Source organism: Tachysurus fulvidraco, chromosome 2 (genome assembly GCF_022655615.1).
Source record: "Tachysurus fulvidraco isolate hzauxx_2018 chromosome 2, HZAU_PFXX_2.0, whole genome shotgun sequence".
NCBI lineage: Eukaryota > Metazoa > Chordata > Actinopteri > Siluriformes > Bagridae > Tachysurus > Tachysurus fulvidraco.
In genome coordinates this window covers 14,551,688-14,579,493 of record NC_062519.1, presented here as the reverse complement: position 1 = coordinate 14,579,493, position 27,806 = coordinate 14,551,688, and the positions used below count along the sequence as shown (strand labels likewise).

At 38.4% G+C, this 27,806-nt stretch overlaps 1 protein-coding gene and 2 long non-coding RNA genes across 4 annotated transcripts in view; 1 reads left to right on the top strand and 2 right to left on the bottom strand.

Moving 5' to 3' along the window:
* Nucleotides 1-96: 96 nt before the first annotated feature.
* On the bottom strand, nucleotides 97-3,103 carry LOC113661897. Its single transcript, XR_003445129.2, has 3 exons — nucleotides 2,864-3,103; nucleotides 785-894; nucleotides 97-420 (listed from the first exon to the last, which is right to left on the bottom strand). It is a non-coding gene; the product is annotated as an uncharacterized LOC113661897 (long non-coding RNA).
* LOC113661896 lies at nucleotides 2,635-15,771 on the top strand. Its single transcript, XR_003445126.2, has 3 exons — nucleotides 2,635-2,769; nucleotides 12,673-12,772; nucleotides 15,633-15,771. It is a non-coding gene; the product is annotated as an uncharacterized LOC113661896 (long non-coding RNA).
* The window catches only part of cdh4 (cadherin 4, type 1, R-cadherin (retinal)), a 379,372-nt gene continuing 363,214 nt past the window's right edge, over nucleotides 11,649-27,806 (bottom strand). Inside the window, exons 13-20 of one of the 2 annotated variants that reach the window (XM_047810282.1) lie at nucleotides 25,177-25,362; nucleotides 24,311-24,564; nucleotides 19,597-19,739; nucleotides 17,872-18,108; nucleotides 17,027-17,260; nucleotides 16,265-16,404; nucleotides 15,771-15,935; nucleotides 11,649-14,758 (exon numbers count right to left, since the gene is read on the bottom strand). In XM_047810282.1, coding sequence (XP_047666238.1) covers nucleotides 14,555-14,758; nucleotides 15,771-15,935; nucleotides 16,265-16,404; nucleotides 17,027-17,260; nucleotides 17,872-18,108; nucleotides 19,597-19,739; nucleotides 24,311-24,564; nucleotides 25,177-25,362 — 1,563 coding nt within the window. In that variant the 3' untranslated portion in view covers nucleotides 11,649-14,554. The remainder of the gene's footprint in view (nucleotides 14,759-15,770; nucleotides 15,936-16,264; nucleotides 16,405-17,026; nucleotides 17,261-17,871; nucleotides 18,109-19,596; nucleotides 19,740-24,310; nucleotides 24,565-25,176; nucleotides 25,363-27,806) is intronic. The other variant, XM_027176421.2, reaches the window with a different exon arrangement.

Below are 27,806 nucleotides of genomic sequence, written 5' to 3'. Positions count from 1 at the left end.
CAGTTAAAAAAAATGTTTTCTACAACAGTTATAGCTAAAATATATAGTGGATTTATTAATTGTTTCATGAAATGCTAAATCTCATTGGTTGTTGGATTTTGACTCCATAGAACAAAAACTGAGCAGCTACACTGTTTCTGGAGTTTTTAAAATCAAACTTAATCTTCAAACTATTTCCCAAACTATTTGCCCCTCATCCCACCTTTGTGCCTCATACAGTCGGTTTCAAAACAGATTCAAACCCACAAGCTCTTACAAGCTCTTGCAATGAATCTTTGAGTGAAGACAATGTTTCACACTGAACACACCAACCAAACAGGACACAATCCACAGGCATCCCAGAACAATGATCAGTAGTAGACGTTCAAGTGAGTGACACATCGATCAACAGCTAAGATCTTTACTTGATAATGCATCCACCTGCAACATGAATGGAGAAATGGGTGACATCATCATAGGTTTACACAAACAAACACAGTGTAACCCTTACCTATGATAAAAGTTAGTTTATTTAATTAAATCAATAAATAATTGTACAAATAAAGGTACAAATAAAGATTGTACAAATGTCTTAAATTATTTTTTTAGAGCTCTTCAGATTTTATATAGGTTGACTGTGCAGATTGTGATTCACACCTCAGTGAAATGTGTTACAAAAAGTGTAAACTTTCTGTAACTGAATATGGATAATAAAATTACAATTCCAGCCCTGAACTCAACTTCACTACATTCACACCTGGAACAGGAAAACCAACAACTACCACAGAAAGATCAGTCCTCTTACCCTGAAAAGTTTTTCCTTTTCCTCATGTTGCTCTTCTTAAAAAGTGGTGGGAGTCACAAGCATAAAGCAAAAAGGAGATGCAGCTCAGTCCAATGAAAGAACCACAAACCCTGCAGGAGCACAGACTCTAGTTTCAGCCTCCACATACCCAGTGATCACAGAGACCTTTGCTGGTCTGGAAGCACCTAACTGATGCTTCCTCATAACAGACACTGACATTCCCACTGCCCTGTCATATATCACACAAATTAGAACACCTATCACAAAACATGAATACAGTCGCTGATCATCCAGGTAAGAATCCATGTGAGTTAGTACTGTGTCCTGCTAGATGTTGGTTTGCAGAGTTCAGGGTTTGCTCTGAGGGATGTGTGGAAGGTAGAATAGAGAGACAGACTATATTATATAATCTTTTAACAGATAATGTGACGTTAATCTCGATGATCAATGATTGTATTCATGTTTTGTGATATTTTGAGTTCACTGTTTTTCCTGAGTTTGTTCTTCAAAAAAAAAAATCCTCCAGGTTCGGCACATTCTTTGGTTTTCCAGCATTTTCTGTATATTGTATTACTTTCTAATAGCGGCTGTATGATTTTAGATTCGTCTCAAAAACAACTTTAAGACTCATCTACTAATAAAATATTACAAAAAGTGGAAAAATTCACGGATGCTGACGGCAATACAAAATATATAATTATACAGATAGTGTTCCAGTACAGGGACCTTACTGCATCAGCATCAGATCTTATCAAGCATTCTTTTGTTCTGTTTGCAAGACCCAATAATCCCTTCACTTGGCTGTATGAATGATCTCTCGTTGTTGTATGAAACTAAGTCTCTTTAATGGTGGTGAGAAAATGTGTAGAAATGCAGTCAGAATTAAAATGTGAAACTATATATTTTTCTGAAACGATCGCATTATACAAACTATTATAATTACTCAATACTGATTCAGAAAACGTATTATTAGTACAAAGCTGAGTGGTGATTATATTATGAGTGATACCGCACACAGCCGCTAGATAGCGCCACTAGCTCACACAGTGCTGTTTTTGGCGAGCCATGCATGAAAATGTCTTTGAAATTAGTATTTGTTTAAGACTATTTCGCGATTTCAGGATTTATACAGTTCATAATGCTGCCTTAATGGATATCATACTGATAACTGATAGCTATTTCTGATGGATTACACATTTCATTTCCCAAAAAATTGTCTGGATTTTCTTCGATTGTATCCGACACTGAACGAGCTGTTGGCGCCATCTAGCGGCTGTATGCGGGACAGCCTCAGAATCTCTTTCCATCTGTTGGCTATAGATACAGAGAACTTGAAACACAAAACATGTTTGCAGTGTGTGTTATGATTCCAGTGCATCACTATTGATGTTTAAAGTAAAGAAAGGATCTCATTTGTTTATCATTCTTGATATTATATAAAAGTATTAGCCAATTTTAATAGATAGATAGATAGATAGATAGATAGATAGGATAGAAATGTATTGTTATTGTATAGTACAGGAACAAAGCAACGAAATGCAGTTTAGCATTTAGCAGAAGTGCAAATAGACAAGTGCAGATAAATATGTAGCATATGTACAGCATGTAATATATAGATATATATGTAAACATATGTACAGCATGTAATCTATATAGGTATATATGTAAACATATGTACAGACATGTGTCATGTTCTTTGAGGTTTATGCCCATTAAGTTGTGCCAATACATTTATTTTCGGTGTTTTTTAATGAATTTTCTCTCTGTAGAAGCTAATATGTTAAAGCTTTATTTCTCTAGATTCTTTAAAATAATGTACTGAATGAAGTCTGTGGTTGTACGCGCGCTCAACGTGAACGCGCATGACGCAAAAGCGTCAAGGTTTCAGGGTCCAGTGGCGTCCAGGTGAGGTGAAGTGTACTAGCATGTAAGCTGGGCTGGTTAATAACGAGTTTGTGTGAGTGGTAAATACTGCGTGTTTGGAGGTGAGTCTGATACAATGAACATCTCTTAGTTTGAGCTGCACTAACTTCTGTTCATAAGAGTCATAAGGTCTGTCTTGTCTTAGCTGATACTCACCTTGATCTGTTTCACCTGGAAGATGCAGTTTGTAACTTTTCATTAAAACAATGCTTTATCAAGGTTCAGAAGGAAGTAAACCATATTTTGGGATACTTTCAGGATAACAATGTTGCATGCTTTCTCTACTTAATCCCTGTAAAATAAATAAACAGGTGAATGAATATTAAATTGATGAAAGAAAGGCAGGACTTAAAATATCTAAGCTGTGGTTGGTGGATCACGCTGTCAGTCAACCCTGGTCAGTATTTGTGCTTTTTTAAAAATGTTTTCAGAGTAAGTGAACATATTTTGGCATATCTGCTCTATTGCATGTAGTAGTTATCTCTTATAGTATGCTTATCAGTATGTACAGCATGTGTTATTTATGATATTAATAGCTTAAATTAATTACTTAAAGGACTTTTACAAAATCAGGTTGATCATTGCAGGACCATATCATGCATCATACATATGCATGCGCCCCCTTGTGGGCTCTTTAAAAATCTGCCGTTTGAATATTTCCCTAGTGGAAACTACCATATACACAATGTGCTTATTCCACCCGAAAAAAGTACACTTTCACCCCTCTTGACTGACAATTATGGTCTGGATTTAAACCGTAGATGGAAAATCTGTAGTTGGAAAAGTTGCAGGTTTGTCCTCATAATGTGACGTGTTCGGTGCGCCCTCTTGTGGACTGTTCGTGTAAAGAATCTGGTATTTGAGTATTTTTTAATCTATATCCGTGTGTTTATTTTACCCAATAAGTACACTTTCACCACACTTTACTGACCAAAAATGGCCAGGAAGAAACTACAGATAAAAAGCAGCACTGTTTAACTCAAATAAAAAGCAGCACTGTTTAGTTTGTATACTTCTTGGTTGATCCTTCTTGTGGACTACTGATTTATAAATCTGGTGTTAACGACTATTTTCCTAGAGCTACTGTATGTATATCTGTCTTGGTATTTCTATCCTAGTAAATAAATTTTTCCCCACTTTAATGAGAAAGGAAGGCCAGAGAAGTAAAGAACTTTATGCCAAACATGATAATTTGTTCCATTGTTTTTACTAATATCCAGCTTCTAGAAAAAAAAAAGTTGTTTCTTTGCACATTTGTTAATGGTTCTGTCTTAACCATTGAGAAACTGGATTGTACTGACACATAAACTGATATATTTACTGACAAATAAAACTCGAGCTCATACACCTCTACTCCTCGATCACTCAAGTAAAAATCGTGTACATTAGCATTACTTACATTGCGCTCTCTCTTGCATATATAAGACAGTATTATTCCTGAGATATGTGTTCTGGAATTTTGTGTTTTTGTGTTTGTCTGTAGGGATTATATTGTACTGCTACTACAGAGTGATTCCCTTGTGTGTGTAGGTGATGAATGGAGTACAAATAGAGTTGAAGTTGATAGGTTTTTTAAAATTTTTTTTTTGTTTGAGGCAGAGAGTTTTTCCATTGTTATGTAGTCTATAATTAAGTCTTTACACTGTGTGATATTAATGTTGTTCACAGAGAATGTGTCACATAGTAAGCACAAGTGAAGTGGAGATTATGACGGTGTTATTTAGATTCCGTAGTGATTTTGTTTCCGTAAGTGTTTTACTGCTGTGCGGTACCATATGGCATGTTTGTCTGGTGTATTTTATGTGCAACTGCATGCAGATGTCAGGTTCCCAATAGTCCAATAAATAACGTTTTCTTGACTCCCTACTGCAATTACATAATAGTCTGAGTTTTGTCAAAATAGTTTTCCTTGTAAGCAAGTAGATCGTAAGGCACTGTTTTGTTAATATGTAAATAGCTTGACTGTTATTAATAGAACATTATCAACACTTGGCCTTTTTATCACTTTGGATGATGGTAATTTTAGTTCTTTGGCTCTGTATTTCTTTCCCTCTTCCAGCCTGGCTTTCTGGTTCTTACTACCGAGGTGTTTTTATCTTGTGGACTGGATTGCATCTTGTGGTGCATGATGATGATTTCTTCTTCTTCTTCTTCTTCTTCTTCTTCTTCTTCTTCTTCACCCCTGCCTATGGATGTTGTTGGTGATGTTGGATTCAAACAAACAGTGTTATGTTTAACACATCTTGATGTAAATATCAGGAAATCTGTAATTCGGAGCTAGTTCTGTAATACTCATGTCCTCTGGTCTCAAACGCAAATGTCTATAAGTGTCTGAAAACAAAGGAATTGGCCTCGCTGTTCCAATACTTTTAGAGGGGACTGTAGTTTGACTCTGTTTCTAATTTAAATACCTAAATCTGTACTCTGACTCTAATGTAAATATGCTTATAGTCCAACTGTTTTACTCTTTTTTATAAATACATACATTTTTTGTGGTGCTCATTAAAGATGACTAAAGAAAAAAAAAACCTATTTACACATTGATACACAAATTATTCTAAGAGTTTAGTGCATTTGCTTATTAGCGTGTGACGTCATCTGCTGATGTCTAGCGATTTCATGCTTTTTCTGCTTTCCGCTATAAAGACTTGGCATCACTGCATATGACGTCTCCTCCAGAAATGATCCGTATGATCTTTTCTCATTGATGTGCAGTTTGCAATATTCTAATTTCCTTTACTTCATAAACATTAATGAAGCATGCCAGTGAATTATCTGTATAACAGAGCAGTGGACCCATGAAGAAGTTTTCACAGGAGTGGAACAGATTTTTGGTTGTGTTACAAGCCAAGACACAGAGGCAAATATTGAATTTTTGTCTCTCAGATGTTGTGCTAACAACCACATTCTGCTTAGGTGGATGACAGCCAAAAGAAAGAGTCATGCTGTGAAGAAATCATCTTTTTCTTTTAACTTGAGACTAAACATGAATTTTGGAGCACAGTTTCACCAAACATACATTGCAGATAAACAAATCAAGTAATCATGCGGTTTTCCGCTCGGCTCGGGGTGTTGATTTAATTGATGAGAGTAACCGAAATTGCACGATTGAGTTCTAGATGCTGTCTTTCTTATGCCAATCACGCTACCGTGTGCAGGAGAGAGCTGCAAACTGGCAGCAAACTGGCCAAGGTTTCAAAACCGTAACGATGGAAAAGGTGTAATCACACGCAATGTGTCTGCAAAATACACTTTGTACCTTGTGGTTGTTATTTTGGTTTAATGGAATGTCCTGCTTTCTGTGAGAAAGGGGCCATTAACAGACCGAACGCACACAGAAGATGAATTACAGTCTGCTATTCGTTTTAGACTCATCCATGCTTCAAATGGAGAAAATGCTGCCTCGACATGTACGCGTGAGATCAAAAGCACGAGCAGTAAATGAGTCGATCCTGCATCGCCTCTGTCAGTAATTGATGCAAGCTTGTTTGTAAAGATGCGTAATGGTACCAGGTTGTGTGTATGTCCTGTCAATTATTTTTGACTAATGAGGAAAGCATGGCTGTGCCAATCAATGTGTTTATACTCCATGGTGACAGGGTTGCAGCCTCTGAGTTTGTTTAGAAAAAGGGACACTGTGTTATTGGCTTAGCAGATTCCTTTTCCAGTAATGGGGGGAAAAGCTAGTACACTTTTCAGTCTTTGGCCAGTCTTTTGTTGAGCTTGTGTCCAGTGTAGCCTCAGATGTCTGTCCTTGGCTGACAGGAACTGACCCCTGAGTTGTCTTCAAGCCAATCTGCCTGAAGCCTTGATCAGTTTTGTGTTCTGATGTCCTTTTCTGCTCAGCACGGTAACTGTTACCACAGCTTTCCTGCTAGCTTGACAGAACTGCATTTTACTGGTTGTTAAACACCGTTCTAAACTCTAGAGACTGTTCTGTGTGAAATTCCAAGAGATCGGCAGTTTTTTCTCCTTTTCAGATTTTTGATGTACATTTGCATTGAACCTTCCAGTTTTTTCCTTCAGGTTGTTTCTTCAGGTGTTTCCTTCAGGTTTTCCTGTTTCTTCTCACATCCCAGACACATACTGACAATCAGATTGTCTACACCAAATTACTTCTAGGTCTGAATGTGTGTACATGGTCCCTTGCGAAGCTCTGAAGTCCCAACCAGGATCCCACTTTGTCCCCAGTCTTCTTCGGATGGGATTTGAATCCACCGTAGTCCTGACCTACACAAGCAGCTGCTAAAGATAAATGAAATAATTCTGATTATTATCAGAGCTCAAGAACTTCTTTGTATAATATAGATTTAAACTGGTCTTCATTTGACCAGTAAACATTAAACACACAAGTGCTCTGATATTTGGTCTGAAATTTGATCAAACGCTGTCCATCAATTCATCAGGTGATAAACATGATTGGTTCAGTTTGTTTGCATATCACCATATTGGATTGCATGCGCTCTAAAGTCTGTTCAGGGAACAGCTGATTGGCCTCAACTGCTAATAAATGTAGCTTGCGTCAATTCAGCAGATGTAACTTTTCCAGTTCTGCATTAAGGTCTTGCATTCCAAGACTAACGAAACACTTGGGATTAAGTTAAATCTGTCACGCTAAGACAAACAAACTCAGCGCTACATTAAAAAAAAATGTTGACAGCAGCAAGATGATGTCATCAGAAATAGGCTTTCTGCTGATACGTGCAAGAAACGATGCGAAAGCAACAGAGAGGCTGATGAACTTTCTCACTGGAGATACTACAGATTTGAGCACGGTCGCATGATGGTTTGTGTCTTAGGGTAATCTTACAGAAGCTAATATTAGTGACTTATTAAAGTGGCCTGTAAATAGGCAGTGATTTAGTAAAAGCTGTTAAATCATTTGTAGACATTCACATACAGGTTATAAAAAAATGTCTAGGCTGCAACTCACCTTAAAGGCAAATTTATCTTTTGTATTGATTTGTGATGGATTATAGGCAGCTTGTACAGCAAACACCGTCCCAGTGAAATGTCCCAGTTGTCTTTCCGTTTCTAACATATTTTCCCATGAGCCTAAAATCTATTTATTATATGGATTGTGTTCCTGTTGGTTTAAGTTTTAAAGCGCATGCTAATGTGGTATTTTGTAATACTGAAATATCAGCGTAAATGCAAATGAGTTTTTTTTTTATACCCGCCAAAAATAGCCAACAAAAAGCTCAAGATGGCCTGCGTACGATGCTCAGTCAGCAAAGCCGGGCCCAGCACCAACAAACGCAGGCTGCGTCAGCACGCTGACTTTATCAGCACTGAACTGCAAACATTCAATTATGCCCACACTCTCTCTTACATACACACACAGTCAGTCTCAAATTAGATTGTTCCGCCTGATGGGCACAGAGATTTGGTGCGTAATTTAGGGGGAAATGAAAAGAGCATGGCCCGCACGGCTGAAAAGGCAAACTTTATACCCTGCACACTGCTGGCCACCGGCCATGCATTAAGCACTTATTTAAAAAGAGCAGGCCATCAGCAGCCGTAATGCCGTTCGCACCAGCGGATGCTGAGAAGCCTCTTAGAGCGAAACTGATTGTGATCACAAATGACCTTTGAAAGTACTATTTCTACATCACACCGTCACTTCTTTTCAGCTTTTGTTCCTTGTTCTAATGTGGATAAGAAATAATGTCATTTTTACTGCTCGTCTTCTCTCATACAAACCGCACTGACGAACAGGCTGCACGTTGGTCCCTCCCTGTTTCTCCACATAAAGCACAGAATTAAACAGAGAAATAATTGATTGGCTGGAAAGCAGAGAAGCTGTCTCACAGCATGTTCTCATAGTTGATGGTCCTCTGTTAGTTCAACACCAGAGAGAGCAGTGTTGAAACCGGACTCTATCCCAGGTATTACTCTAGTAAATCATTTTCAAAGGAAGCAAAACGAAGGTTTTGACAGTGAACAGAAAAAAAAAAACCTGTACTTTTGGACACACACACAGAGATTATTCATTATTTTATCCACAGATTTATCATAGATACTTTCATAAAATACAAAATTTTATCTACCTTACAGTTTTAAGGCTGAGTCTATTACAGTTACAGCAGCTAATAAGCTAATATGTTCTAGTGGTCAAAAAGACCAAATCCTTCATCCTGAAGAATTTTCCATGGTGGAAAACCTAGTTAAAGTTTTAATTTTACTCCTGTTTCAAAGCTTTGACACTGGAGAAATATTTTATGTAAGAAAATTCCTCCTGTTAAACAGCACATTCTATCATATCAAAATGATATTATCAGACTTTGATTATGAGGTGTGTCCATAATACATGTCCCTGTAAATGAGTCGTTGCTATAGAAACAAGAACGAATCGCCTTGTAGCCGGGACTGCAGCTGCTGTGATATAAAATTAATTAACAACTTTTGACCACTCAGAAATGAGTTTTTATATATATAATATATCTGAGTTTTCTACAGAAAGTTTAGTACACTTAAATGTTCCTAATATGTTCTTTTTAAATGGAACAGCAGACTGCTTTACAAATACGCCTTACTAAGAGCTTCTCCTCCGCTGATGCGATTAGTCTACAGTAAAAGTGACTATGACTTTGTGTCTGTAACATTCATCCTTTTCTGCATAGCTTCATAAATATGATTAACTATATGGGTAAATATATTATACATTATGTAATCTTAAATTAGATGAAATTAGATTTAGTGACTTGTCATTGCAGATTACTAAATGCTAAATATCTTCAGCGTTTGCCCCTCTATCTAGCAGCGTCTTGTCCTCTCACCGTTCACAGCCAAGTGCAATTTATTCTTTTTTTCGACTGACCTTGTAGAGAAAGTGTGCTCAGATGAAGAGAAAGGTATGTCCAATTAGCTAGAATTAATTTCACGGACTAGTTTGGTGTATGTTTTGTAGGGAAAGACAAATAATTTTTAGTTTTCATCATTGACCTTGTTTCTCAACAACAAAATGAACACTGCAGAATTTGCAAAATAAAAATATGGTGTTCAGATCCTTCCTGCTTTTAAACCAGGGAAACGTTTTCCTTCCTCTTCGATTTTTTTCATTATTCTAGTCTGCAGCCTACAGTTCCTCTACAGGGCTTTTATCGTGGCTGGCAGACCTGCTGTTTTAATGATGACGAATGCGCACAGAGAGAAGTGTGCCTTCATGTGTTCGGGTCATGCAGCCCGTCTCTCAGCTCATTTTAATTATGGGGGGGTGAGAGTCATGAAACATTCCACAGCAATGGGTTAAAGATGTGTCACCAGTGGAATGAGTGGGTGGCTGGAGTGCTTCTTTTCCCTCTGTAGGTTTTAAGTGCGTCTGGCTGTAGGCGGTGCGTTATGAAGTTTTTATGTTAATTGAAGGCAGTGAGCGTATACTGTATATTTTCTTTCCCGTTATCTTTGGACAGTAACAATATATACGTCAGCTGAGTGCAACCGATTACACTCGCATGGTTTCTTGGTAGAAAAAATGGACCAGGCAACGTCCGGACACTCGGGTATAACGTTAAGTGTTATTTTCTAATATCGTATACCTCAAAGGTATAAAAATAAGAAATGAACTCCGTCAAACTTTGCCTTTGTGACCAGGCTTCTTATTTTCAATAAAAAAACAAATTTGCATCATTTTATTCACATAAAGTCATATGAATCGAAATGAACATGTGTTTATACTAAACTTAAAGCCGTTCCCAAAAGTAATCTTTCGCCCTGTCATTTTAACAGCGTTTAAAGTCTACTATACCCTGGTAGAAAAGCTCTGGCTTTATTGAGTTCATTCCCATGTCCTCCTATGGACTTTTAGAGATGTTCTACAGTCCACTGTGCTGTAGACCTTCACCAGAGTCTAAATCGGCTCCATATAGTTTTCGGCTTTGTTATGGCCCAGAAAGTCACAGCCAAAGCGACAAAGCTGTTCCAAGCTGCTTTCTCTTTCCTAGTGAGCTTTCTTGGGAATTCTTTGCAATACCTGATCTTTATCTCTGTTCCAACTAGGACACTGGCTTTAACTTTTGCCTCAGACAGCTCAGGACAGTCTTGAAGGTACTTGAAGGTTGCCGACTCCTTTTCTAAAGCCGAGACAAATTGTTTCATAAGGCCCAATTTGAAGTGCAGTGGTGCATCATCACTTTCCACTGATCCACCAACAGCTCCCACTTGACATTGTTCCTCCCCACAGCGAAATCTGTCTTCTGTGGCCATCCCAAGTTTCACAGTGTTCCCTGGTGACCCAATGACAAAGATAGCATGGAAACTTTTGTTAAACATCCCTGGAAATCTATTAGCAAAGCCATTATTTTGAAGTCTCTAATAACCATCCATCTGTTCTCATCAACAGCCAAAACATAAATTAGCATTAAAGCAGTCTGAGTGCCTTCTAGCTTCAAATCCAACGTATGTGTAGTACACAGTCAGAGTTGGGTTTTTTTTTTAGACAACAGATGATTACATAAGATTCTGAGTTTGAACTTAAATCCATTTACTTATTAAGTCTAGTGCAGCTGTCTGGTAGTCTGATGCAACCACAATGCAAATGTCACACTAAAATTCACACTAGATTTGGATGTAAATACACTTCAGAATAGCAATTGGCACAAACAATCATTAAATTATTATTCTTATCTTGCCTGTAAATTCCATGACACTGAAGACACTACTTACCTTAACAACATTTTAAATGGACAAATTGTGAGCTTCTTTTACTTAAAGTGAGTCCTAAGTGTAGGAGATACATGCTTGGTTAGATTAACAGTGAGGATATGGAATTATTAAAAATGAGTTAAAATGTCTTGACCTCGATTTTGTATTTCAAATCTATATTAAGTTGTCCGAACAATTAACTGTTGGCGAACAGTATCAAAATATGTTTGTTTGGACTGATTAGCCTTGTGCTGCATCTCTGAGAAAAGAAAATCACAAGTAAACTAAACATAAAAATGTGTGAATTTTAATGTTATGGATATGATACAAAAAGTTGATACAACATGTAAACATATGAGGTTTTCCACAAGAAAAAAATACATTTTTTCGCTGAATTAAACCCGAGTCCTCACTCACTCCAACTCACTTTTGGACCTTGAGGTCGGAAAGCTTTCCGAGTTGAGATGTTAGAATTACTCTCTAGTGTCAATAGTTAGTTTATCTGATTATGTATTTAATCTATTGTATCTACATTTTACATACTGCTTCAATATACCAGTTGTATGGCTGTAGGTGACTCACCAGATGTGCCTCTGCTGTCATGGTAAAGGATTTGATGGTTCATTCACACCAAGTTGGATTTACTGTAATTATGAAACAGTATAACAGTGAGATGATGTGTAATGTATATAGCTTAGATAAGTAGTGAGGTAACTAGAGTTGAATTTTAACATATAACCTCAAGCCTTGCTCTGCAAAAAAATCTTCCATTCCTAGAGGAAAACCCCAATGTTTCCTCATGTACTCTAACATAAATCAAGTTGACAGACCTTATGTGCCATATTTAAAATGACATTAGCGTAACTGGTCTCAGGCTAAGCTGGTTTAGTGTGTCTAAGTGGTGCCTGAGTAAAATGGCTGTGTGTTTGTGGGCGTCAATTTCTGGTATTGTTTTTTTTGTGTGTGTGTGTGTGTGTGTGTGTGTGTGTATAATCAGCATAATGTGTAGAAAAATTGTTCTGTTTTGTTCTCTTGCAATTTTCTTTATTTTAATGCAGAAAAGATGAAACAGGAAAATGGCATGTTTTTGCATTGTTTGTTTTTGATTATTAAGAGATGATTTGAAATGATGAAATGTTGTTCATGTTTTAAAATCTCTTTCTGAAACGAAAACTGAAAGACCTAAAGGTCCACGGACCATTAGCAATGTACGAGACTCGTATAAGATGTTTTTAGTGCTTGCTTGCTTAAGCTTTCTGTTCCATAAAAGAATATACAATCATCATCTTCAGTCCACATATCCTGTCTCCATTTTTTTTCAGGTTTAAAGGAAAATGCTCATGTTTAGAGGCAGTGGTCTGGATGCTGGTGACCCCATGACATGAAACATCTGGCAAACTCACAGGTGTGAACTACACACTGGTAATTAAAGTTTTTTGATTATGCTGCTCAGAAAATCATCTGTGAAAATGGCTGAGTCTGAAGATGACAAGAATTATTGGCGTATCACCATTAATTTCTATTGGCCAAAACTAGAAACTCTAGCATTTCAGGTCATACTTAAATAATGGCAAAGACAAGAAGGACATTATTTGTAGAGTACAACACTAGGCAGCAACAATTTTTTTTTTTTTTTTTTTGAATAAAAGACGTTTTTATTTTCTAAAGCACAAATCCAGTAATGGTTTAGGTGGATGGGCAAGTAACTCAAGCACACAACATTAGAAGCAGGTGTGATTAGAAATGCTGCTCATATAGAAAGAACAAAAGAACTAAAATTGAAACTAGTAAGTAACATTATAAAAAACACGGCAGAAGAGAATGTAGACTGTGAAGAGCAAAACCGCAAACGTGAAGCCGCGCACACACACGCACACAATGACATAAAACCACAAGGGCAAAAAAATTTCTCATTTAGCCCCGCAAGGACCTCGAGAGCAGCAAATGTTCGGGTAATAATTCCAAAAAATATGTATTTACAGCATTTCTTCAAGTCATTTTTTTTAACTATACAGGTTATACTTGTTCTGTATATCATATGTTCTTTGCCAACTACTTTTCACATTCTGACCACAAGGAACATGTGCGGCTGATTAGAGATGCCGCTCTTGAGAGAAATCATGCATGTACAATTCCAGCAACCGAAAAACCTTGACAAGGGGAAATTTCAAGATGAATAAAATGCTCCTCCCGTGATGCAGTCCTTTAAGCACAGACGCCACTTTAACCGGAAGTCTCAGTCTGACTGCTTGCCTGCTCGGACTGGGACGAATTAGAAAGCAGCGCAAAAACAAGGCAGGCAAGTGTCTGAGCATAAAGGCATTCTACATAATATTTTGTCTCTTTTTTTTTTTTCTTCTTCAGATTTTGATTTTGGTTCGTTGTAAAAGAAACGTCCACAAAAGCGGTCACATTTCATCTCCTTTAGCTGTCGAAGCCGCTAAATTGTTTGGTCTTGTAATTACAACCACATTTTCATACATCTTCATACATGGGGACACCAAGTCCTACATGTCAGTTTCCAAAAAATTAGATGTACCCCTTTTTGTATTTTCTTTCTTTTTTTTTTTTTTTTAGCACGTTTGCTAACAGAGGAAATTGTCTTTCATCTCCATGGTCAAGTTTATTTTTCCTGCACCATTGATAGAGGACAAGTAAACATGGAGGTGAGGGACCAAGGGAACGAGGGAGTGTACCGCTGCAATGAAAATGGGCTTAAAACAGCAGCTGACCCTGAGGAGTCTCTGGTACAAAAAACACCACAAAAAGGCACTTGAGCAATGACAGTGCTTATCAAAAAAAAAAATTCAAGTTGAGAGAGTGGATAAAATCGTCCTGCTCTCGTAAGAGCTGAAATGATACAGACGGAAAAAGCGCACAGACCTTGTTTTCTGTATCAGAGCTCATGAAGTACATAGTCTCTCGTACCAGGGCTGTCGCAACTCTCCAGACAGCCAAAGCAAAATTCACAACAAAAAACTTGCCAGCGCAGAGGACAAAAAAAAACAAAAAACGACAGAGAGAAACACACTTGCAGAAAGCAGCAATGGTCCCTTTAAAAAAAAAAAAAACTCCCGCCGTTTTACACTGTCTTGTGCAGGAATGCTCAGGCTCCTATGGCTCTTCTGTGAAACGAACCGAGATGCTGACTTGCTCCTGCGGGCTCCTCCCCTTGGCCCCTCTCTTATCCCCGGAGCTCCACCCTCAGTCGTCCCCGCCGCCATAGAGGTCGGCCAGTTTTTTAAAGCGCGGCCCCCAGTCGTTGAGGTAGTCGTAGTCTTGCTCTTCTGAACTGGACGAGTCGAGCGAGCTGACTGAGCCGGCTGTCGAGCCGCTTCCCTCATAATCAAACACGAGCAGAGAATCGTATGGGGGAGCCGTCGGGTCATTATCCGCTGCTCGCAGCCCCTGCAGAGTAAAAAATATTGGCATGAATAACTCTATGGCTAGTAGACATCATTTAAAAGTATAGCTACATATTAGATAATTCTACAACATGGCTTGGCACTAGAATAGGAAATTGCTATTCACACCATGCTTCTTATATTATCGTATAATCCACTTCACTGTGATTGTTTTCTAAATATGATGAGATTGTCTGGCTGCTGTTTGAGCAGTCTGAGCCGCTGATTTTCAAGCGACGTTAGCTAAATCCTCTTACCGAAATATTTATTTACAGATTAGACATGAACACATCTATCATCAGACATCACTCGAAAAATTAGAAATTAGCTGTCGCTTTGCCTGCTGTCTCTCTGTCTAAAGTCTCTCTGCTAAGATTGTATCTATCAGCAGCACAGAAATCCTGAAGGACAGACACTACCTGTATAACAACAAGGTATACTTTTGTTTTTAATTTTGTTTGAAATCTGCACCACCATTAACATCAGATTTTTGCCTTGGGGATTTCTGAGCCTCTGGAAAATGCTGCGTAATAATATAAAACTTTATTTGGGTAGTGCCAAACCCCTGCCCCACCCAGCATCCTTTGCTACATCTGTCCTTCAACTTACCCCTTAATGTAATCATTTATCTATCCTAGCACTCCACCTAACCCATCAATCCATCCATCTCCATAATCTAATCATTTATCCATCCTACTGCCAAACATACATACATTTCACCCCATAATATGATTTAGCCACATTAAATTGCCCTCCATCCATACTAGCATCTGTTTATGAGCACAAACATCTGGACACATCTTCAGGGATGTTTCTGGAATCACTGGGGGTTCCAGGTTTTTTTTTTAACGTCATGCACTTTCCACCGAATATCCTAGCTGAGGCTGACCATCCATCCATTGTTCCATCCATCCATTGTTCCATCCATCCATCCATCCATCCATCCATCCATCCATCCAAAAACCCATGGCCTGTTTTAAGGATCTTGACCTGCATCACACCTTAACTGGACCTACATCAGTGATAAACTCTCCAATGTCTTCGGGATGAGGTATGCTGGGGCGTATGGGATACTGGGACTCCGGGATGACTGGCCTCTCATCTACTCTCCTCACTCCCCCTGGTTTGCTCATGATGTGCTCAAGAGTCTCAGGCTGCTGTAGCTGGCTCAGATCATAGTCCTACAACATGGTTAAAATCCTGTAAGCAATGATTCTGCATTTCTTTTGATCACATCACACTGTTTATGTAAAGTAGCAGACCAGAGTGTCTATACTTACAGTGATCTCTATTACAATAACATTTGTGTTCATTGTTAATAAAAAGAAAGCATTTATTCAGAAATACAGTTTCATGTTATTTTCAAGCAGTTTAATGTTATTTTCTTTAAAAAAAAAAACCTACATTGTCACCTTCTGTACAAGTTCTTTTTATACCGATCTTCATTTAAATACGAATTTAAATATGAATTGTAATCATGATCATTTCGTTGCGTGTACATGATCCTAACCTGATCCTCCTCTCCACCTCCCTCCTCATCATATTTCAAAATGTTGTCCCTAACATCATCCTCAGGGTCAATAAGAAGCGGTTTGGTCTGTCGCTCCTTTTCTCTCCGCTTCATCCACACCACAAAAAACAGCACCATGCCTGTGGATACACACATTAGCAATAAAAGCTTTTTGACTTGACATTTAGTATTTAGAAACTGCAAACAAGCAACAACAGAGTTCTGACATTTTTTGATGGACGATGTGTCTTTTAATTTGCTATATTTTTGTTTTTCGTTTTGTTTTGTTCAATGCAACACAGGGCTGTCATAACATGGACAACAGTAATACAGTACAAGTCTAGTGAATTAGTTACTCATCCATCCGTCTATATCAGGCTGTTCATTGTACTGTTTCAACATTTTACAACCCTTTTATTAAATTAATTATCAAAAAAAAAAAAAAAATCTACTCCTCACTGCATGTATTCAACTCATCTATAGACATTATATCCATCCATCCATCCATCCATCCTTACTTCCTTTCATCCACCCACCCTATTCTGCCATAGGACGTTCTGATTGTTGGATGTAAGGAAGGCTGGTGTAGTGCAATCATCTATCCATATATCAGTCCATCCACCCCACTGTCATTCATCTATCAAGCTGTCCTTTTAATCGTTATATATTCTACTCTGTCACCCATCCATGCATGATATTGATACATCTACTACACTGTCTTATTGATCTATTTGTCATGCATCCACTCAGTCCTCCACTTACTGAGCAGGATTATGATACAGATAAGGATGGCGATGATGGCGCCCGTGCCCAGACTTGCAGATGCCACTGCTCCAAGTGAAGTACAATCTCCATGCTCATCACAGGGACACACCTTCACCCTGATGATGGAGCGGTTTGTTAGGGGAGGGTTGCCTGAGTCTGATACCAGGATGGGCACACGATACACACCTGCCTCCAGGTATGGGATCCTCAGCCTGAGCTGAGCATATTCACCTGGAGAACAAACAAACAGATACATTAATAGGTAGCTGGATTGATAATCACTTGGCTTTTCCTTTTAGTAATTTAATAATGGAACACTTATTGGTCACCAATTGTGTTTGTGGTGTTTACCCTTGCTATGTTTTATTATGTAATGCTATTGACATGTATTACTAAATATTACTAAATAGAAGCCATAAGCTATACGATTTAAAACAGGCTAAAATCCAAGTAAATTAGCCAAGCTGTTTATTACACTACCACAAATCCAGCTAATGCACGGAACTAGAGCCTAGTTAGTAGAGCCTTTTGTTCTCACATGATTTCAGCACAGTATAGAGATATATCAGTATAGATATACTGAATATATTTCAAATGGTGTACAATTGGGGTGTATTATATTGAACACCATGATCTTTTCATTCTGTACCATGTGTTTCTAAACTTGCATTTAAATTGTTACTGAATCTGTATCGTCTAAGTTAATTCTTTTATACCTGCATTATGTATCTTTTTACCTGTGATTACTTTATTAATTAGAAGGTAAGGAATAGTATGGTACCGTAAATGAGATTTAAAGTACATTTTGATTCAAATTTTTGGTAGTAGACCAAGCGTCTCACCATTCAGACGTGAGACGGTCCAGTTGCGGCGAACAGAGGGCGGGAACGAGGGCAGCTCGAAGACATATGGCCCGGCATTGGGCTCAGAATCAGCATCCGAGGCTGTGATGTTGATCCTGGAGCTGGGTCGTGACCTCTCACACAACTGGGCCTCTCTGGGCACCAGCACTGGTACATTATCATTTACATCTATCAGATAGATCTGCAGAGTGCCTGTTCCTGTCGCAGGAGGAGACCCTGTGTATAAGAAAGAGACACACACAAAAGAAAGGGTGATGGACAGATTTGGAGATTAAATGTGCACGTGCAATTTTTTTCCAAGGTGATAAACTTGCTTTTTGGTAGGAAGAGAACATTTGTTAAAAAGCCTCTGCCTAGTGCCATGGCTATCTTGCACATCTCTGGTGTCCTTTAGCAGAATGCATATAGCATCACCTTGAAGACTCAAAAAACCTTTTGCTATTTCCTTTGATATCATAAACTCTCAGCCCTTTCAGTCATGTGCCATTGGATATGCGACATACTCACCAGAACAAGTGAAATTCAAATTTCATTAGCAGTCTGTAAGCTGGGAACACTGAGTGTGAGGGCACTGTGCACACATTCATTCGCAACTAGGGGCTAAATAGCAACACTTCCCTTAAATTACAACCTATAGAATTGTAACTAGTTTAACATAGAAATAAATATGATGGGTGGAGAACAGGAAATATGAAAATATCAGAGATGCAGTCAAAGACACATAAAAAGGGAAATTGAGGCTTAGTACTGGGACGAGTGCGACAGCTGAGGTGTTGGAGTGCTTTACACCCGACATTGCTCTTAAAACCTCCCTATGGTGACAAATATGCCAAATTAAATGACGCATAAATATCTCACACGCCTTTTTTATCTTTAATGGAGACGTGCTCTTTCAGACGACATCTCTGCAAAATGACTTTCCCGGAGAAAACAAATGCATCTGTTCCCCATGGCTGAGTCTGACGAGGACAAACAAATGCGGGGCTTTATAGAAGCCTGGTGCACACTCACAAATCTGCTTCTTCCAACATGAGGGAAATAAGATACAGATCGATTCAGAGAAATAGCCCTGTGCAGGTATCAGTCAAATGCTGCCTGCTACCATGCAGTCTGTGTTTGAATTGAGGAGAAAAATGTCTCAGACTGGTAGACTGTGAGGAATTCACTCCCATGTTGTGATCTAACAGACTGGTTAACAAAGATTTCTGTTTAGAATGTCTGTAAAGACTTGAGGGGGGACAAAACAGAACCAGTTTGCAGAATCTGTCCAATTTGTTTGTTGGTGCAGTTTCATTTTAAAGTGTTCGCAGCTTTGAAGATTGTTCTCCCTGGTCAGCAATCTATTCTTTAACTTTACTTTTTCTTTCAGCCTGGAGGAAAGGGACCTATAAAACGATATGGCAGTCCTGGCTGGTGGCCGCAGACAAAATGAACTTGCGGGTGCGCCTTGATTGCATTTTGTCTACGCTTGAGTTTTGTGTAAGCTTCGCAGTGGCAGAGTGGAGCAAATAAAGGCAAAAATCCAATCTCACCAGAAAACATGTGCTTTCGATTGTTAAGGGGCTTTCGGTCGATTGGCTGTGGAAAGCTTGCTGAAGCCTCACACAGAGAGCAGACAAATTGTTTTCAGCTGTCGAAAAGTGTCCCATCAAGACAATAATCACATACTCACATATATCCACAAACATACGTACAATGGCTTACCATTATCTACAGCGAGAAAACTCGCTTCATAAACGTTATTTTTCACGTAAGGTGATTCCCGGTCCAATATGGCCGTCGTCATGATCTGGCCATTTGTCCTGTTGATTCTGAGCCAGTTTCCAGGATCAGACAGTTTAGAATACCTAAAAAAATAAAAAATCTGCTTTATTATTATTCTCTTCTGTTGTCTGCAACAATTATGGTGATTTTACAAAAAATAAAAAAAAAGCCTCAATCAAAGTGCTCTAACAAAATACTTCTGCAATATTTCACACAGAATATAAAAAAACAATATGTATTCCACATAATTTTTAATAATAAATAGTTTTATATCGAAGGTCTTGTAGCAGACACTCAGGGCCAGCAGAAATACAGCATTGAACAGCTTAATATAAGGATCTGCAGGAATGCAGAGTTATTCACTCTCAAATATCAGTACTCACACATGATTATTTTACAAGCTACTGAATAAATTATGCACTGGAACTTCTCCGAGACAGTCACAGCTTGCTAATGGTATAGTGCCCAAGGTCAGACAGATGTTCACAATTTTGCGATGGGTGATGTTTAATATCTGACAAATAGCCAAATAATTAGCTTGCTAATGCATATTTAAAAAAAAAATGTAATTCCTTTTTCCAAAAAAAAAAAAAAAAAAATCTATTTGACTGTAAAAAGGAATGACATACAAAATAAAATTAAATCCTTGTCTGTAATACATATATGTTTAATTAAATGTAATTAAATACCAATTGTACACCAACAGAGAAAAAATACACCATGTTCCAGTGAAAATGGCATCCCAGACAATATCTCACACACAAACCAGAAAACCTGAAAGAAATCCATAACCTGAGCTCCGTACCCACAAATAAACGACTCAATATTTGTATAGAGAGTTAAGGGTACAGATACGATTTATTTTGAATATTTTTAACATGTAAGTGGTAGGTCCTTACATTTTGATTTCTTATTCAGACACCGAAGGACCTACGTTTTTTTTTTTTTTTTGCTGTGGAGACAATCCAGTCACGTTCTCACGCATGTTTGAGTAGGATCAATACTGCAAAGGACACAATTGATAAAGTGACGAGAAACATAGGGAGAATTGGGGCTGGGTATTTGGGACTGGTTCAGCTCATTACCAAGTGACCTCTCTGCCCTGTTTCCTGACAGCTAACACAGTTGGGACCAAGAGGATGTCGATTAAAAGCAGCTATACCAACTGTTACCCAGCTGCAGCTGGCATGAGGATCACCGCTGCAATGAAAGGTGGGACATACTATACTAATGGGATACTGCATTTGTTGGGATGTAAATGAGCACATAGTCAGGACTGCGTTTCAGGTAGAGATGGTTACTGCATTATATCTGCAACAAGACATCTTCACTAACATACTGACTTACTCAAGGGCACAACGGACACAAAAACAAAAAGTGCGAAAGTTTAAACTCTAAAATGTTTCGTGTCCACATAACTTATAGAAGGATATTATACTGGAACAATGTTCTACAGTCTACAAAAAGAGATTTCATGGTTCCGCATTTCTAAATGGGTTTTTTGAAGCATGTATTATTTCTAAACATGTAGCTTGAATACTAATAATCGGACCGTGTTTAACAAAGATCCCAAATGCCCTGCCTCCTAGTGTGAGGTTATTGGTTGAACTCTGGCCCAGTCTTTGCAGTGGCTCATTAAGCAGTCACTGTGATGTGAACTCTTGGCTGGAGTGAGAACGGCTCAAGTGAAGTTACATAAGAGCAGTCACGCCCTAAGGGCAGGAGGGGGTGAGGAAAAGGAATTTGGGCTGTCAGTTAATATGTTATAATTTGGAACGACTTTTTGCTCTTTACCCATTCCCCTCTTCGTTTTATTTCACTTTGGCCTTTGCTGTGTTAGCCAGCCTCTGCTATGTAACACACTAACCTGTAGAGCGTCTTCCACATGTTGGTCAATAAGGCTTGTCTGAAAGTACAAATATACTTCACTTTCACTATAGGGACCTGCATACACAACTGCTGCATTAGCTTGCTTTGAAAGATCAAAAGCAGGATACATTAGATAGCACATCAGAGCCAAAACATCTCTGTCAACTATTGTATAGCGAACTCATGCACATCATTATCACTGGTACATTATCAAGAGTTAAAGCACTGATATCTTTGGAGATTGAGAAGGAAGAGGACTGGTTGGATAATCCGGATAATCGAGATTTGTACTATATGTATCATAAAGACCATAATGACCATCCTTTTAACAAACTTTGCTTTTCTAGTTGTAATGACTTATAATTTAGTGTCATCTAGTACATGAGCTCGTCCTAATGTCGTCTCAGACATCAGTTTCCTTAACCTCTGGCTTGCTCATTAACTATCTAAAGCTACATCTGGATTAATATAAAGCTACTTTGTGAATCTGTTACCTTTAAATAAAAATGGAATTAAATGGAACTGTTGCTTTCGGTTTACATTTTCATGATGAAAGCCCACACTGTAATAAAGAGGAAAAAGTCAGCGTTAATCTGATCATGTCCAACCCCCAGGAGTTACAGTGTTACCCCAGAGAAGCATCACTAGGACGAAAAGCCTAAAGCCACTGAAAGAATAGTGGGGAGAAATGGCTGAAGATGTTCACAGTACACACTAGAGACAAAGTGCTGTCAGATGGATTGTGTAGTCAGATGCATCATTTATGAGAGAACCTGTACCATACTCTGAAAACACAGCAGAGCATGACTAGAGGGAAAGACACAGGTGTTAATGAAGCTCCAGTGTTTCAAGCTGAAATTATAGCTATATTCATAACCAATTTACATACTGTTGACATACATTGTACAAAATGTACCTCTAACACCTGTGCTTAAGCCACAGTTATACTACTACTACTACTATAATAATAATAATAATAATAATAATGGGATAGGGGCTCATGTATTTTGTCTGAAAGCATGGCGAGCTTTGAGAGAAATGAAGACTAACAGTTTTATAGCCTCGAGGTCTGTGATTGAGATTAAACATAAAACAATGACTTAAAAAAAGCACAATTATGTCACAGTACATGATCAGCATTTGTAGCACACAACGTAGACGATATAACATGGAGAAGAATAAATTTACATCAAATTATTGATGCACAATGTTTATTCTCATTTAACGGAGTTGGTGCAGTAAACAATATTGAAAATATAAACACACTAAGAGCAAGAAATAAACCAAGTATAAACTATTGTATGTGGTTTTTATGTGAGAAAACTTCCAGTGGAATCTTAAGCTTACAGGTTGTTTCAGTGAACAATGTCATGAAAACTAATAAGATGGGACAGGGAGACAGGAACAACTTCCTAGGGATTAAAGTAAAGGTCGTCTAGCATATGTATTCCTCTGGCAGACTACTCCGGGTGCCACAGAGGCTAGACTTGCATACTGTAGCTCCTGTCTTAAAGGTTAATTAAAATACTTAACCAATTTTATGTCTGCGTATTCCCATAATATGACAAGACAGCTAAAAGAAAGATGCATAGAGACATGTACTTTTAAAGTGACCTAATACAGGTACAAGAAGCACAGCATAATTATTTTGTATTAATATTCAGATACAAACAGTGAGGTATTGAAGGTCAAAATGTGTTTAATGGATTGTGCATATGAAGCTTTGTCATGTCTTGTTTTAATTTCCTGGTTGTATCGCATTGCTGAATATTTCATTGATTTTAGAAGGTAATGCTTTGACCAAATGACACTCATGAGGACAACCTGTCATAGTCAAACAGCTGGGCAGAAATAGTGCTGAATTACAGAAAAACTGTTGTCGTAACTTTGCTTTTTGTTAGTTGACATAATAGTATAGAAAATTTGAGTTCATGACTTGTAAAACAAACTTGCACTTGTCAAACGCTCTAATTTGATAGTGTATGATATACCAAAAGCATGTATTACATAGTTAATGGTACTTAGAAGCAGAACTACCCCAGTGGTAATTCAAGAGAAGCACAATACTGTGGTGTAGTCAGTAAAACCAAAAATGTGGAATCCTCCAAATCTCCAAACCCTGCGTTAGTCTGAAATGATACCTACAGTCACCAAGTACGTATACTGTACAATTTGCATCATATGATATGATACATATTGCTTAATGATACAATATTAAAACCATGTAGTTTTCCATAAAAGAACACCAAAGACCACATTTTTACATTCAAGGGTAAAAGGAACATAATCAACCATTTGAATTAATAAAGATCTACACAAGATCTACAGATTTCACCCATTTGTTATGATTAATGTTACAGAATGTCTCCATCACAGCACAGCAATTATAAGCGGTCGTTCCCTCACCAGCCTTTTTGAAGTCAATGAAAAAGTGACAAGTCCTCCATGAAAGAGAGTTTCTTTTGGAAAACAAGGTTACAGATTTTCCTCTGAGAGTTTTACAAACTGCCGACCATGGAGACTCCTTCAAAAAAACATTTCCTCCCAGAAAAAACTTCACCATCACAATATAGCAAATGTGCAGTGGGTTTGTGTTTTAAATGTGTTAATGTGTCTCATGTATGTTGGAAACAATAAATTAATATAAACCTGTTATATTTCATGACCTGACCGATCAGAATTAAGAATTCACCAGCGATGTGAAAGCAAAGAATTAAAACAAAAAGTTAGAACAAAAATAACTAGACCGTGAGCTGGAACTAGGGAAAAGGCACAAACTTCATACCTGACGGTCTGCTGAATAAAGCGGTCCGGATCCTGAGCAGCGAATATGGTGAGCGTGGTATCAGCAGGTACTCCCTCCTCAAAGCGGATTATTTTGGGGTTGGAGGGGAAGACGGGAGCCTCGTTCACATCCAGCACGGAGATGGTGACGCCTGCCGTGGACGAGAGAGATGAAGGGATGCCACTGGCCAGATGCACCTGATTAGATACCACCACGGTCAACATGAAGGCGCCGTTCCTCTCGTAGTCCACTGGCTACACACATACGGAATATAAACACGAGTGACATGAAGGAACGAAGCAACAGCAGGAGACAACATTAAATTTAAGAGCATCAGATTTTAGGTCTTGGTCTTAAGTAGTAATAAGTAGATTAGTGTGGATATCACATTACAAACAGAGATAACTTGTAACGAAAAGAAGAACTGGATATCTGCAGACATATATAAGCCAATAGGATATGGGATGATCAATTTTCTGGGATGATTGAACCTTCAGTTCCAACCAAAACAGCAGGCTACTTCCACATGATTACAAGCTCCCAAAAATCCATATTTGAAACCTGTTTAACTTGTGAGGTACTAGAAATATCACACTCCTTGTTTAATATCAGTAGCTCCTCTGTTTAGTTTTAAGGAGAACATAAGACAGAGAACTGCTAATAAGAACAAACAGGAACACACACACTGACACAGACACGAGAAAACTACCTTCATCCACATACATGAGCCGACAGATCCCCATGATTGGTCTGTGTTAGATGTTTGGTCAAACTAAAAGACCTCTTCTCTTTTGCAACACACATACATACACACATACACACACACACATACACACACAAACATACATACACACACCCATACACACCTTGATAACAGTGACTCTGCCGTCATTGGTGACCTCGTCAGTGTGGATGGTGAAGTGGCCCATGGAGTCTCCACCCACTATCCTGTAGACCGCATTCCAGTTGGGTGTGTGAGGCTGGTCTCTGTCACGCACGGTCAGATTGGCCACGACAACACCCACCGCGTTCTCCGGCACCTCGCCCAGGAACTAAACAAGAGAAAGAGGGTGCAATATAGAGTCAGAGCTGCTGTTAACGCTGGTACATTAATAGACTTGCTCATGAATTCTCCAAACAGCTGTAAACCATTCAGCGCTTAACTGAAATCATTCCTTTCTCAAAAATGTCATGGTTCATTAAATAAATAAATAAACAAACAAATAAGTTGCTGTGCTGCTTAATATTTGCCAAAGCCTGAGCCTTTCATTGTAGCCTGCCAGAAAAATCTGGCATATTTTCGGAAACCTGTTTGCTCTTCGCTCCATGGTTTTGCTTTCACATCCTCGTTTTGTCGTGCTTCACTCTGATACACAGCCTGTCACTCACAAGCATCGGAAAGCACACTTCAGTTATATGTACCATATGAAACATACACACATATCTACTTCTTACACACACGCATACTCGCACAGTCCATTATCAGTGTCCACAGCTGCTCGTTAAGCTTCTGTAATCTGGTGCTTGAAGGAATTGCCATGCGTGTCTGCCACATGCTGTTTACTCTAATGGCTTCATCATGTGCAAAGACTGCATCCAAACTCTCCCTATAAAACACTGTCCTTGCGAGGGCTTTCAACTGACGTAACAGTTAATCATTCTAATAATTGCTATGCTATACCTACATTTTATTTTTCTAAAGCGTCTCCTTGTTATAATGATTCTACAAAGACTGTGAGATATTATGATCCTTGTGGGGATGTTTGGTCCCTACCACGATGTAAAAACTGGAAAGCTGAAGACTTAAATAAGACAAGGCGTTTTTTTTTTCAAATCTTCAGCTATCCGGTGCAGCTGAGCTTGAGCCCACTGGTGCCTCAGGTTCCTGGACTTGGCTGACAGGAAAGGAAGCTGTCATGTGTTTTTATGCTGTTGTAACCCATCCACATCTGGAGGTTTGACATGTTGTGAAATGCTCTTCTGCTCAGCACCGTTGTAAAGACTGGTTATTAGAGTCACACTCGTTATCCTGTCAGGGCAAATGAAATCTAGGTGTTTTAATTCACAGAACTTACACTCACTGGATGTTTAGTGTTGAAAATCCAATAATAATAATAGAAACCTTTATTTTGTCACATGTTCATTACAGCACAGTGAAATATTTTGTTCACAAGGGTTGCTCAGTGGTATTGGCAGTGCTGAGGCTTGAACCCTGTTCCCCAAATCAACAACCTAGGGCATTAACTGTTTGAGCCAACACTGCTCTATAATAATAATAATAATAATAATAATAATAATAATAATAATAGCAATAATAATAATTATTATTGCTATTATTATTATTGTTATTATTATTATTATTATAAATAGTTTTTTATTAAGTTTTCTTGTTTAGCAATTTTATCAATTCACATGTCTTAAAGCAGCTTTACATAAACAAAGAAATAGAAGAAGAATTGTAAAGTTTAAAATGAAGTTTCTACAGTAATCCCTTGCCACTTCGCGGTTCAAGTTTCGCGGCCTCAGTGCATCGCTGATTTTTCAAAAATATTCATCGAAAAATAAAATAAAAACGGTTTCCCAGGATGCCAGACAAAGAGAGAAACTCTCTCAGAGGCTTTGTACGTACCCACGGCCACTCAGACAAGGCACATGATTGGTTCCTGGCGCGAGATCTGAGCTGATTGGCTGCGCATCATCGCATCCTCTCCCAGCTTCTTACCTTGTTGTATCTCGCCACTCTCGTTCATGCTGTCAACTGTGTCTCGCGTATTGTGTTCGAAATTAACTTTGCGTTAAGCCCTTACAAAGCCTCCTAAGCGCCGTGCCCCTGCGAAAGATTCCTCTAGTGAGCCCAAGAGGAAGATGATGACCATCAGTGAAAAGTTCAAACTTAGGGCCAATCCTACTTCACAGATTTTCACCTATTGCGAGGGGTTCCGGTCCCCATTAACTGTGATAAACGAGAGATTACTGTATTTATCTCTAACATTGATACCTAATGAGCTAGCTGGAGGTGACAGCGGTGAGGAAAATCTCCCTGAGATGATATGAGAAAGAAACATTGAGAGGAACCAGACTCAGAAGTGAACCTCATCCTCATTTGCGTGACACTGGATAGTAAATAATGTAAATGTAAGTAATGTCCTTTCTACAACAGTTTATAGTCGAGTGGAATCAAGCAACCGAGAGTTCACCACAGACCCAATGCTAATTCCTTCCTGCCGAAGTCAAATGATTGCTGTTGAAGACCTGACTATGAAGCTGAATTATACTAATATAGTAAATGTTTTTGGGTTTGTTGTTTGCAAGTTTTCTATGCAATTCCTAAGAGTAATAATCCCCTATTCTACTCAGTGTAGTCAACAATATTACCTCTAGAACCATGCGATATAGAAACAAGCAGTAAATGTTGAGAAGCCAAGAATAAAAATAAAAGGTGAAGTCTGAAGTGAAAGTGTACATGTACTAATAATGTGTTAGTGACTCTAAATTA